Source organism: Protomyctophum bolini, assembly GCF_963924005.1.
Source record: "Protomyctophum bolini genome assembly, chromosome: 11".
Lineage (NCBI taxonomy): Eukaryota > Metazoa > Chordata > Actinopteri > Myctophiformes > Myctophidae > Protomyctophum > Protomyctophum bolini.
This window is the reverse complement of record NC_137872.1, coordinates 24,239,105-24,252,124: the sequence shown is the minus strand read 5'-3', so window position 1 is coordinate 24,252,124 and position 13,020 is coordinate 24,239,105. Positions and strand designations below refer to the sequence as shown.

Genomic DNA, 13,020 nt, shown 5'->3' with positions numbered 1-13,020 from the left:
TGCATTTTTATGGCGCTTTTCTATGCACTACGTGCCTACTCAAAGCGCTTTACAATGGTTCATTCATTCATACATCGGGAGGTGAAGCGGCGAACAGTCGACGCCAGCGTCCTCACTTCCCACCCCCAATCCAACCCTTGATGCTGAGTGTCAAGCAGGGAGGCACTGGGTCCCATTTTTACAGTCTTTGGTATGACCCGGCCGGGGATCGAACCCCGACCTCCCAGTCTCAGGGCGGACACTCTAACCACAGGGCCACTGAGCTGGTCATATTCGCACTGTCCTTGCGACATGCTGCTATCATGTCCAGGGGTTGTACCTGTACTGTACATCAAGCCCCCTCACGCTACAGAAACAGGAGTAGGCTCCTGCCCTACGGGCAACAAGGCTGTACTTACGAATCGACAAATGATCAATTATGGATTTTTATTTCCAATCCGTTACATGGATTAGTTGGACTAACCGTTGCACCCCTATATCACGTGGCTGCAGACAAAGGAGTTCATCCACACGGAGCTACCATCCTACCTCTACTCGTCTGGGGACCAGAACAGCCTGATGGAGGAGTCTGCAGACCAGGCGCAGCGGCGAGAGGAGATGCTGCGCATGTACCACGCCCTGAAGGAGGCGCTGCACATCATTGGCGACATCAGCACCACCACCATCTCGGTGCCCGTGCCTCCGCCCGTCAGCGGCGGCGGAGACTGGATCCAGTCCAGGTGAGCTGATGAGCTAGGTGTCTGGGTTCAACTGTGAGGGTTCCATTAAAACATTGAAAACCTGAGGCTTATTCTACGTTAATAATAATAATAATAATAAACTTTATTGATAGAGCACCTTTCCTGACATAAAATGCAGCGCAAAGTTCTTTACAGAAAAAATAAAGAAAAGCTCAAACATAAAACAAAACTCAAGCTAAATAATAATAGCGTAAGACAACATTAAAAAGAAAACCTTTTTATTTTTTTAAGCAGTCTGCAAAGCAATGAGTAAGTGGATAGTAATAGAGAGAGTTTATTCCAGGAAAGTGCCTTCTAAATCAGTTCTCACACTTGAAAGATTTTTCAAAAAAAAAATCATGTCAAGGACCCCCAAATTGATACATATTCGGCCATGGACGGACGCCCATCTGAAAAGGTTCTGTGCCAGGGACTCCCATAAGAAAAGATTTGTGTTATTATTTTACTGAGATTACGTCTGGGGACCTCATTGGAGTGTTGAATTTGAAATGACATCCTGGATGAATGTGTTAAAAGCAGTGAAACACGGAGTCTTCTGAAATTTCTACCCACAAGCACATTATCCAAGACATGTTTTTAGGTCATGAGCCCGTTTTTCCTTTCCTTCCTCCAAAGCCCCACCCCTCAGCGCAGGCCGGTGGCGGCAGCAGCAGTCGCGGCCCCGAGCCGCCCGCCCGCCGTGCGGGGCCCGACGCCAGGACCGCCCCTCAACCCCAGCCCGGCCTTCGGCGCGCCCCTCAACCCCTCTCCGGCCTTCGGCGCACCGCCCATCCCTTCTCGTCCGGGTGGCGCACCGATGAACGCCTTCAACAGCGGCCAGGACCCCTTCAGTGCCCCCCCACTGATCCCCTCCCGGCCGGCCCGCGTCCCCCCCGGCGTACCCAGGTAAGACACGCCCTCTCGGTCTCCAGACAGGTGAGAGGCGGCCAACAGGAACTTAAAGGTGTGTGTGTATGTGTATGTGTCTGTGTGGGCGTGTGCGTGCGTGCACATATTGTATACGCTCTCCAGTTTCAGGTTATTATTTAATTCCCCTTATAATTCCATCACCAGCATCTCGTGGTGGAAGTCTTGTTTTGGCATGCCATCGATTCTCTCCGTCTCGTACCATTTTATTGAGTCTCTTTGAGCATGTTGTTTCCCCAATGGGTGCCTTCAGTCTCGTTCCCCCTGCTCCTTTCCTCCTCCTCTATCACCTGTCGGGTTGTTTTGTTTCCCCTGTCTCTCCAAGTGAGCGCGTCTCACTCCCTCTTCTTCTCCTCTCCTTGCAGCCGAAGACCGCCTGGCGCCCCGCCGCACCGGCCCACCATTATCCGCCCTGCAGAACCTTCCCTGCTAGACTAGACCTGTGGCAAGGCCTTCCTCTGTCTGTGTGTATGTGTGAGAGAGAGTGTGTGTGCATGTGCGTGCCTGCGTGCGTGCGTGCGTGTGTGTGTGTGTGTGTGTGTGTGTGTGTGTGTGCGCACAATAGGGTCAGGAGGGGAGAGTGTAATGTATGTGCAGTGATCTGCATCGTCCAGCCTTTAGTAAAACTGAACTCAAGCGATGTTACATAGGCTGCTAATTTAGTCTCCACCAGCCAGGTGGGGTCAGTCCGCATGCAAAACAAAGTAAACCTTCATTAACCACTTGAATTTAGCAAAAATAAAAGGAGAGACTGGACATTTTTTACACTCAAATCTAAGGCTAGCCGGGTGAAGTACTCCTGCTGAACCAGCAGGAGGCATCAGGCGGTTCTGCAGATCTGGTCAAAGATACTCTGCTTGAGATCTGTTTTATTACAGCAGTAGACTTGCAAATTCTTCTCCTGACAAGGTGCCTGGCAGCAGCCCTTTAACCACTTTAACCCTGACATCCTAATGTTGGGCATGTCATTTCTAAAAGATTATCTAAAATGATCAAAAAATGTTTTGAAAATGGACCATCTACAAGCTCACACATCACAACGCATCGCTTAAGTATTCAGAACATTTTTGTGGTTAAGTGGCTAGCTAACCCTTTTTTATACACTGTTAAAAGGCTGGACTTCCTCTCCCCTCTGTCCCTCTGTCTGTAGATTGACCCCTTCACCTCTGTGTAATATACACACTTATTCTATTGTCAGTGTTCTCTGGGTGTTCCATGTTTCTAACTGATTTCATACTGAAAACGATGGCTTATTATCATTGTTATTTTGGTGGTGTTGTTGATCATCCCCTCCCCCTCCCTATGTCTTATTTTATTTTTCCCTCGTCAGTGTAGCTTTAAAAATGAACTGCAGCAGCAAAAACAAAACAAACCATGAAAAGACAATGAAGTTGCATGAAATGAAAGGTAACTTCAGCCTGCCGTGTGTCGCATTATTAGCAAAGTATCGGCCAGATGGGACGACTTTAACGCAAGCACTTCTAACCACTTCTAGCCTTCCCAATAAAGCCACTCGTCGTAGCAGTGAGATTTTAATCCATTGTGATATTATTATTATTATTATGTACAACATGCAAACAGACAGACAGACACTGCACTTTGTGGGGCACATGTTCTTCTCCTCCAGGTTTGGGTTTCAGGAAACGTAGAGCACTGATGATCCCTTCCGCCACTGAGTGGACCTTACTTTGTCATTCATGCTTTTACCCGTTAAGACCTGAGGACCACATTCTAAATCCTAACAGTTCTCTGAAAAGCCTGTTTCTATATCAGTGGTGCTCAGACTTTTACCATGTCAAGGAGCCCCGAAATTATATGTATTCCCCCCAGAAGCAAAGATTTTAGTTATAAATGTTCGATTTAAAACATTTATATATTCAAAGATTTGCACAAATGTTCATGATTTTTGAAAAAAATTGGTATATCTGCTATTTTTAAAGTGGTTAAAATCGAAGATGACACGGATGCTTTCCCGGTTTTAATGGGTTGAACACATGATTCATGAACCCTCCGCAAAGACATTTGGAGTAGAGGTAAAAAGAAAATAAACAAAATGGAGAGGGCCTAGTACGAATCCCTGTGGGAACTTGGTCAACTAAGTGGTTAATGGATCCCCTACTGGACAGTGCATGTAGTACGGTTTCCTATAAAAGAATGAAGTAGTGGGGGGTGTGTGTGTGTGTGTGTGGATACGGGGAGAGGAGTTAGTTGGGCACCATGCACAGAGAGTTTGGCCACTTGTGGCTTTGGTTGACGAGGACGTTTATGGTTGCGCTCTTTTTTTTCTTCCTGTTGCCATCCATAGAATATCATTGTATATAACTCGCCTTAAATGGAGAGGTGAACACTGATTTAATTTCATTTTACTCCAGGGCCAATGGGCACACACACAACACACACACGCTATTGATATTGCTATCGAAACCCAACATTTTAAATGTTATCATGTAGACATCATACTAATTGAAGCACTAACAGTCATTCTACATAGTAGTAGCCTGGGGTTTATGGAAAGATATTTGTCATTTCCTGATGTATTATTATTTATAACCTGGGCATTTGTCATTTATTTTCTGATGTATTGATTGCCATGCTGTTGGCTCTGTCCAAACATGTTTTGCTCATTACACCGCTCCCCCTACAATCCCCAATAACCTCAAGGTACAGTAGTAGGTTTGATATACTCGGTCGAGTGCTCCAGTATTTTATTTGGATAGTCTCTATTGAAGTGCCCAGACAGGTACAGGCCCAGATACTTGGTCTCGTGCCATTGTCACAGTCGCACAGAAAATAGCCGACATACAAGCTCACAACATGGTGTGTTGCGATGGGTGGTGAGCTCGTAGATAGGGCTGTTTTTAGTGTGCAGCGCCCTGCACAATAAAGTACAAACCAGGTGTTGTGGATTGTAGGAGAGGTTTTGGCTGTCTGTACACACAGGGTGGGTAACTAAGGCAAAACAGTCTCCACACAGTTCTGATTATTTGCTCATGAATATCGTTGATTGCTCTGTGAGAGGGTATTTTAATCAAAATATATATATTTTCTTTTCTTTTTTTGAGTGGAAGGAAGGAGAAATCAGGTCCCTGGGGGCGGCGTTTAACAATGGACTACTGTGTTGTTTTCTGTTCTTTTGATTTTGATGAGTAGTGCAGGAGTTGGTGTGGTGAGTGAGTGGGTGTTGGAACTCTGTTGCGGTGTGTGACTGACTGTACATCCTGTCTGGAGAGCCTGTCTACACTGGATAGCAGCTAGGGTTGGGATCCGTAGGAACCGGATCCATCATCGACGAACCGGAATCGGTTGGAACCGTTTTTCTTTTTTTAATCACACTGACTTCACGTCTGCTATACAAATTACAAAACCAGTGGTTCTCAACGTTCTTATTTAAAAGGACACCATACTCTTTGAGGCCCCTTTTCCACCAGGGTAGAACCGCTTCGGTTCTTCTTTCCTGCCTAATATTGAACCAGTTCAGAGTGTTTCCACTGAATATTAATTGGTTAAGATCCCTAGGAGTTGGTTTGGAGCTGGAACCAAAAAAATGGATGCCGGTTCCTTGAATCTAGAACGGAACCAGTTCTAGAACCAACGTTCTTTTGGTGGAAAAGGGGCCTGAGAGTGTACTTATGGAACTCCATTTGTAATTGCTAAAATCCGAAAAGGATCCCAACCCTAATAGCGACCCGATACACAGCGGGGCATCCTGGTGACGAAGTGGTCCTTGGAACAACAGTCTCTCGAGACAGGAAGGATGCACTTTTTTTTTCTACCCCTGTGTTTCTCAACAATTCTGGCTACAGTGACAGTACTACCTGGGGGAGTCATATTAAAAAAAAGTGATTATGCAATTACCGGAATTATTTTATTATCATGTGAAGCCATCGGCAACCGCGCACCAGTGGTACAAGATAATTCACAGAACAACTAATTGCAATCATTCAAATTCCGATCGGCCTACAGCGTTGAAATCTCCGTCCCACCGGGCGTCTGTCACTCACGCCTATCTTATCCCTGACAGCCTGTAATGTCGATGCCCTGTGATAAAGTTAGCTTGTGGTGACTTGATCTTTTCATTTTCTTCCACCCCCCTCCCCCTCTCTCTCTTTCCCTACACACTGTGGATGTGAATGTTGGGGCAGACCAACCTTTGTTTGCGCATTGCTCTTTTTTTTTTCCTTTTGTTTTGCAAAATCCATGTCAAGTGCCTCTGTAGCAATTAACGGATTTGAATAAACAAAATGATCAGATTTTTTTCTTTTTTTTTAAAGGAGCGTTAATAATAAAGAGGTATTGTGTACAATAAAGGGACTGGCTCTGGTGGTTGGTGTCTCTTTGTGTCCATGCAACCTTCCCTGCAACCTTCCCTGCCTGGACTGCCTGTTCTCGCCTCTTTCCTACCTCAGCAGCCCTCCTAATAGAGATAGCAGACATAACAGACTGTGTAAATGATCCCATGCATGGCAACTCTTTAAGCAACAGACTTGTCTGCCTCAAAGGTTATTGAGGGTGTGAATTCCAGAGAAACATTGTCTAATGTCTTTACTCCCAGCCCTTGCATTGTTTTGGGGACTGAATATTAAGGCACGAAAGAAAAGCACCATCAATACCATGTCAGTAATAAAGGACGTGAGAGTTCTGATGGCTCCCATCAGTGCCTCACCAGCAGTGAGAAGAAACCACTCCATCAATCTGCATTGCACTTACAGAACTCAGATAATTGGTCCTCTCTAATGCTCATTACCCTGTCTGTGTTTCAGAGGAGGGCTGTGGACAGTTCAGAAACCCGCCTACCAGTGACATCGATGGGGAATCAAGCTAATAGAAACGAGTGCAGACATTCTATTCCTGGACAGTTGGCATGCATTCTTATGTTAATAAAAATTGAAATTAAAAAAATTGAAATCTTGTTTGAGAAAAAAAGAAAAACAGCCTAATGCTGTCACTGGTATGCAGGTTTCTGAGGTGTCCACACTCCACAGCCCTATGAAGTGAAAAATCTGATTCATGTGAGGAGAGGCTGCCACATGACGTCACTGCTTAAAGCAAACATTGACTTGGCTTCCACATGAAATCACTACTCCCGGGTCCTGTTTTATTCAGCTATTTGGATGTATGAATAAGAAACATTCAAAGTCCATAGACTTGGCTGCAACGTGACGTCATGTCTGAAAGCCATATGTTCGATGGGGCGCTAGTGCCTGGGCACCCCTCACCCCTCTGAAAATGGGTGAGGTTGATATTTCATTGTTAGTGCATCAAGTATAATGGTAAATAACACCCTATGATACCTAGGCTACACCTATCAAATGCATTCCTTTCTTGATCCTCATGACAGTACGAGATATGAAGATAGCCGTGTCCACCACCACTCGTGTTGTATACGAGTAGGGAGTGAATAATCAGCCACTATCGTTTCTAAGAGGAAGCCCTATTGAAAATTAGCCCTGGAACTGGCATTACTCGCATGTCAACGAGTCCATTAGAAGGAGTGGGAAATGATTAACGTTGGTCTTGTCATTGCGATTGTCCCTGAACAGGCGCCCTGCCCCTCGACGAAACCTGTGGTGACCTCAACCCATTGGACGAGACCTGACACCTTACCAAGAACTGTTCGACAACGGAACCACTGATACTTATGTCACGCCAAAGAATAAGTGTATGCATTCCTTTTAAGCCAATAATACTTACATACTATGTCCTCACAATCTTCATAAATAACATTATTGTCATGCATATACGCCAATGTTAGATATTGACTTGCGTCTTGACAGTATTTCCACATAGACGCAATATTGAACCAATTTATAATACTGGAATGAGTTCAGTTTCCTGACACCATCAGTGGTTCTCATTCAAAATTTCACAACATGCTGTTAATTGCTTATTCATACCAAGAACAGTAATTTGAGGAACATTTTCCATGGGCAAATTGCTTGACAATGTGCCAGCAGTCATAACAACCGCTCAAAATGTGGAACTCTAGATGACTGGTGTATGTCTAGGAATGTCTCTGGCCTACTCGAGGCATTAATACCACTTCTGCTTAGCTTTTCGTCTATCTGAAATTTCAGACTGAATACTTAACTAAAGTGTTGATAAGCATTGTACTTGGAAATGCCAAGTTGTAAATATCAAACAATTTTTTTGCTAAGAGTAATCTATAATAAAATTCACAGCAAAATCCTGAGTGTTAATTTAGCTCCCAGAAGTAAAGAATTACATTCAGGATTTTGCTGTAAACGTTATATGCCTTAGGTAGTGTTTACTACAGTTAGTATATTTATACCCAGGCAAGTGCAGTTGTATAAAATACTGCTTTAATGCATACTGTCAGGGACCTACAGTGTGGCCAAAAGTGTGCTGTTTTAGCCAAAACAAACTAGCCTTCTACGTCGCTCCCTTTAGACATTTTTAGGTAGGTTCCCAGCTGGAAAACTTGATCAGGGAATTTTATTTTTTTAGATTGTGTGAATACGGTTTAGGTCAACAATGATTGTATTTAAAAGGGATTTGATTTAATTTGATGTGTCTCTGTGGAACAATTTGTGTAGTCGTGGTAGTATGCCCGGGGGTGAGGTTTCTGAATTTGGTTGGGGCTGATTTGGTCTCATCCTTATCACACAATGTAGTAAAGTAATGTCAACAACTCTAATAACGGAAACCCAATTAAAAAACCTTCCCTTGAGAACAGCGTGATTCAGTCTGCCGTACTGGCATTTCAAAAAGAATACCAGGGAGGAAGAAATGTTGTTTATTATTGCAATACAGTACTGTAATAACCTCATTAATAAATACTGCTTAATGTTGCTTTACAATTATAATTTAAAACACAAGATCCAACATTGCTGGCTCAGTTGAGCTGGCTTAAACTTCAGTGCTTCTGGCACTAGTTGGCAGAACTGCAGGCATGGTTTAGGAACTTTAGGGTTTTAATTAAAAACAAAAATACGAATGTGATTCATATCAAACTTGGCACGCTTCTGGTGTTGTCATTTTTGGAAAAAGATATTGCAGTTTTACAGAAAATCTGAAACCATTTCTCAGTAGTTCCTTCCAAACAGTGTTTCATAACATGAACTACAATATGTGCAATATATCACGTCTATTAGTAGTTCACAAAGAAAATACATGTATATTTTCAATCAATTACACACCCCATGATGCCTGAATTCATGTTGATTTATTTGTTTTTGTTGCATTCCTGAGCCAATAATTTGATGACCCGGAAATTGGTCAACAGGAGGCTCTTCGCCGGTCATGAAATTATTGGCAAACACCGTCGAAGGCTTGTGCTACGTGCAGACCCTTTTCTTGCTGTCGAAGAGGCGCTGCAGCGTGTAGATCTGAACGACGGCCACAGTCAGGATAACCAGCAGGTTGATGCAGGACCAGAAGGACACGCGCCACAAGTTGTCTTCCAATAGGTAGCGGTCCCGGGCCTCGAAGGCACGCAGCGTGGTCTGGACCCTCTGGGTCTTCTCCAGGTGCCAGTGAATGGTTTCTACGGTCGCCTTTAAGTAGGAAGAGTGCAGAAAAAGGAACAGTGCGGATTAATTGTGTGCCACACAGTAAAATCCTCTCTAACTCAGAGAGTGTACAAATGGAAGCTGGACCTGTGGTACAGTATATGAGAGAAAATGTTGTTGTTGTAGACCAGTGGTTGTCAAAGTGGCGTCTGCGGACCCTAAGGGTTCCTTGAGAGGGTTCCAAGGGTCCAGGTTCCATTTGTACACTCACAGAGTTATGGGGGTCCTTTAAATTAGAAGGTTTGAGGAATAATGCTGTAGACTGTGTTTTGTTCCGGGTCACTCTCTCACCCTAAAATCCTCCAGTTTGTACTGCACCATGCTGTCCTGGGTGGCTGCGGCTGCCATGTCTGCCCATTCCTCCACTTCCTCATGGCTCTTGTCCTGACTGCTGATGATCACCTCGAAGAACACCATCTTCTCCGCCAACTTACTGAAGCTGTTGTCGAAGCACAGCCGGTAGTCTCCAACCTCGGTGAGATCCACTCTGGGGGGAATAGAAGGACCACACGTTTAACTGCTAAACATAACTTAAACTAAACATTGACTCATCGCGGAAGACTGTCATAATGGTCATTATGGTCATTTTTGGTACATTTCAGCCGGTTTATTTACTTGTGTTTCAGGTTTAATAGCTTTCATCATGTTTAGCATCACTCTTACGTGAGATGAGTTTTGTACCATTAAACTTGATTTCTTTAGGTGGCCTAAAGGTTCCCGGTTCCATTCCTGGGAACGGCAGAACATAACGTATATTTTCACAGAATCCTAATAAGAGTCTTTGTTTCAGGGTTCAAAAAGCTATCCAAGAATGAATACTATTCTAATTGAACTAGGCCTATGTTATTTTTTGATATTTTCACACCAGTGGCCTGTTCACAAGCACATTTATATGAGAACTAGTTAAAAGAATATATATAATATAAAATTATTATACAACTGTCCTCACATGCAGGTAGAAAACCCAAGTCTTTCTATTGTCTGCTCTTGATGTCACTCAGTGAAACAGTCTGAAATCAAGTGTGACAATCAGCATATTGTTTTGCTACCACCACCTATGACTAGTTTGAAGGTTTGTGTAAACACAAACATTGTGTAAACAACATTGAAGACAAAAGTGAGGACGTAAATTGTGATTGGCCGGAAAGAGATGATTTCTGATGATTTTATAACTGCAAAATTAATATTGTGATTGTGGTGTGTTTCTGTCTGTAGGCTACACCACTTTTCAAAAGCTCATTAGCTATAGGTATTTTGGGGGTCCCATACTGGCCATTGGGGATGTTATTGTGTATGCAGAATAAAACCAGCCCTATAGAAATCTACAACTTACGTGTGGATTCCATCAGATCTCCTGAAGTCGGAGACCATCTTATATCCATTGGGGGAGATGAGGGTGAAGCCCACATCCAGACCAGACCCTGCTATCACCTGGTATAGGGGAAAGAAGAAGAGATTCTATAGTGGAAACACAAAGACATTCAAGGCTATTAATTTAAGGCTGATTTAATTAGACACTAATCATATGACAGAGCATAGGCATTAGTGTACTGTTACAGCAGTGGTTCTCAATCTGTGGGTCGGGACCCCATACAGGGGTCACCACATGATGTTCAAAAATGTCCTTAAATTGTCAGTTCACTGTCATCTGGGATGACTTTTTTTTAATACCGACAAGAAAGAAAAGAAAAAGACCATTAGGCTGCTACTGCATCAAAAGGAATCAACAAACTACTAGGCAAGGCAAGGCCATTTTATTTATATAGCACTTTTCATACACACGGCAATTCAAAGTGCTTTACAGAATCAAAACAAATACAGAGTGCAACAGTGCACTTTAAAACGAATACAGATTTATAATAGATACAATTAAAATAAGATATAGGAGCATATAAATTACAACAAATACTCCCACCTTTAATAGAAACAGAAAACACAGCTAATTTAAAGTCCAGGCAAGACCTAGCTGTTATTAGACATCACTGGGATATGCAATGTTAAATAAATACGTTTTTAAATTGGACTTAAAAACGGCTATGTTTGGGGATTTCCTAATGTAACCTGGAATGTTATTCCAGGTGTGTGGTGCATAATATGTTTTGTTCCTACTATCGGGTGAACTATCAGTAGGCCAGCCCCAGATGACCTAAGGGTTCTGGAGGGTTCATATGGCTTCAACATGTCTGAGATGTAACTGGGCCCAAAGCCACAAACAGATTTGTAGACAAGTAACACATTTTTTAAATCAATTATCTGGGACACTGGTAGCCAATGTAAGGATTTTAGGACTGGTGTAATATGGTCATATTTCCTAGTTTTTGTCAGGACTCTAGCCACAGCATTCTGAATCAGTTGGAGTTGACGAAGAGCTTTGTTTGAAAGTCCTGTGAGCAGACCATTACAGTAATCCAGTCTACTGGAAACAAAAGCAAAAACTAAACTGGTCCATATTATTTTTTTTCACTATTTATCTGTGGAACTGAAAATGTAACTGCCACTCTTACATTACAAGTGCTTATCAACACCCAGTTCAAATATAATTATTTTGGGGGTTCACAGGCTGAAAAGGTTGAGAACCACTGTGTTACAGCAACGTGAGATTATTCACATCACAAGACTATACTAGTACCGCATGTTCTGCCTCCCAGAGACCCAGCTCACATGCCGGGCTTGGCCTTATCTGTCTCTCTACAGTAGGTCTACCGCTCTCTGCTTTTCATATTCAAATGCAGTCCCCCGCAGGACCGTAAAACCTTCATCTCCAGAGTTAAATTGGATTTTACAGTGCATAAACCTTGTGCATAAACTCAAGGTTATATAGCTCACAGAACTGTAGTATAACTGACTGAGCTGTGCTTTGTTGTTGTGTTTTATCCAGGATTGCTAGGATGTTATCATACCATTTCATTTATGGTTTTATTCATTTTACCTTGTACTTTTTAACATATTCCCTACAAGAAAAGGAAAGGAGCAGGAAAAATAATGTTTGTTTTAGTCCTCAACACAAACATTACATTTCTCTTTATTGTCTATGGCATTTTCTTAAACAAGCATAGTTGAAAAACAAACATTAAATCCAATAATTGATTCTCTATAAGATACAACACTTGAACAGCATATCAGCAGACCTTGTGAGAAATCTATGAAAATAATAATGTGTTTATAGCAGGTGAGATAAAAACCGGTCTGCATAAGGAATATCCATCATTACAGTTATTCAGCAATCGGCTCTATAGTGTTCATCATGCCCCACAGAAATGTGTCAGATGTTTGAGGACGGTAGGGGGGGGAGGTCCACTCTGACCTGACAGACTATAGTCTGACTACACATGCTAAGCCTAGGGGTCAGTGAGGGCTGAGTATATGGTGGCTTGTACCTTTCAAAAGCCTTGGAGTGGGTCATGGTGGGATTGTTTTTCTTTTTTTAAGGCTCTGAAACTGTAGGGTCACTCACAGCACTGTGCTCTGCTCTGATCAAAGTCCATTTCCACGTGTTCAGCGGATGGTTTCCACTTTCCAGTAGAGTAGACCTATTGATTAAATATATAAACCTCCAATCATTGATTCGAGGAAGAGAAGGAGAGAGATTACCTGGTATTCTATTTCCATACTCCAATTTTCCGCAGTGGTTTGGAAAAAACATTCCGTTTTCCCAGCAGGTAATAAGATTGTGAATTGAGAGTCTTGGTTTGTTTTTCCCAAACCGAAAGTCAAGTCCATAACAAGCGCAAACCATGTCAGCACATAAAGTTTTGCAGAAACACTAGACAATATCCATTCGCAGTGCATTGCGAGGCTATAATTCCTGTCTATTGCGATTTATTTCGATATTACAACTTTGTTAC

General features: G+C 42.8%; 2 protein-coding genes across 6 annotated transcripts in view; one reads left to right on the top strand and one right to left on the bottom strand.

Annotated features, from left to right (window-relative positions):
- Positions 1-8,887, top strand: part of LOC308324783 (dynamin-2-like) — a 42,225-nt gene extending 33,338 nt beyond the window's left edge. For 4 of the 5 annotated variants that reach the window (XM_080777069.1, XM_080777068.1, XM_080777066.1 and 1 more), the window contains 3 exons: positions 493-719; positions 1,356-1,625; positions 2,012-5,968. In XM_080777069.1, coding sequence (XP_080633195.1) covers positions 493-719; positions 1,356-1,625; positions 2,012-2,084 — 570 coding nt within the window. In that variant the 3' untranslated portion in view covers positions 2,085-5,968. Of the gene's footprint in view, positions 1-492; positions 720-1,355; positions 1,626-2,011; positions 5,969-7,186 lie in introns of those variants that run through there. The other variant, XM_080777067.1, reaches the window with a different exon arrangement.
- Positions 8,888-8,933: 46 nt separating this feature from the next.
- LOC308324784 (transmembrane emp24 domain-containing protein 1-like) lies at positions 8,934-12,883 on the bottom strand. The gene is made up of 4 exons (XM_080777070.1): positions 12,767-12,883; positions 10,509-10,606; positions 9,467-9,662; positions 8,934-9,160 (listed from the first exon to the last, which is right to left on the bottom strand). Exons 1-4 carry the CDS (start codon positions 12,782-12,784, stop codon positions 8,942-8,944), a joined length of 531 nt encoding a protein of 176 aa, XP_080633196.1. The 5' UTR covers positions 12,785-12,883; the 3' UTR covers positions 8,934-8,941.
- Positions 12,884-13,020: the final 137 nt, after the last annotated feature.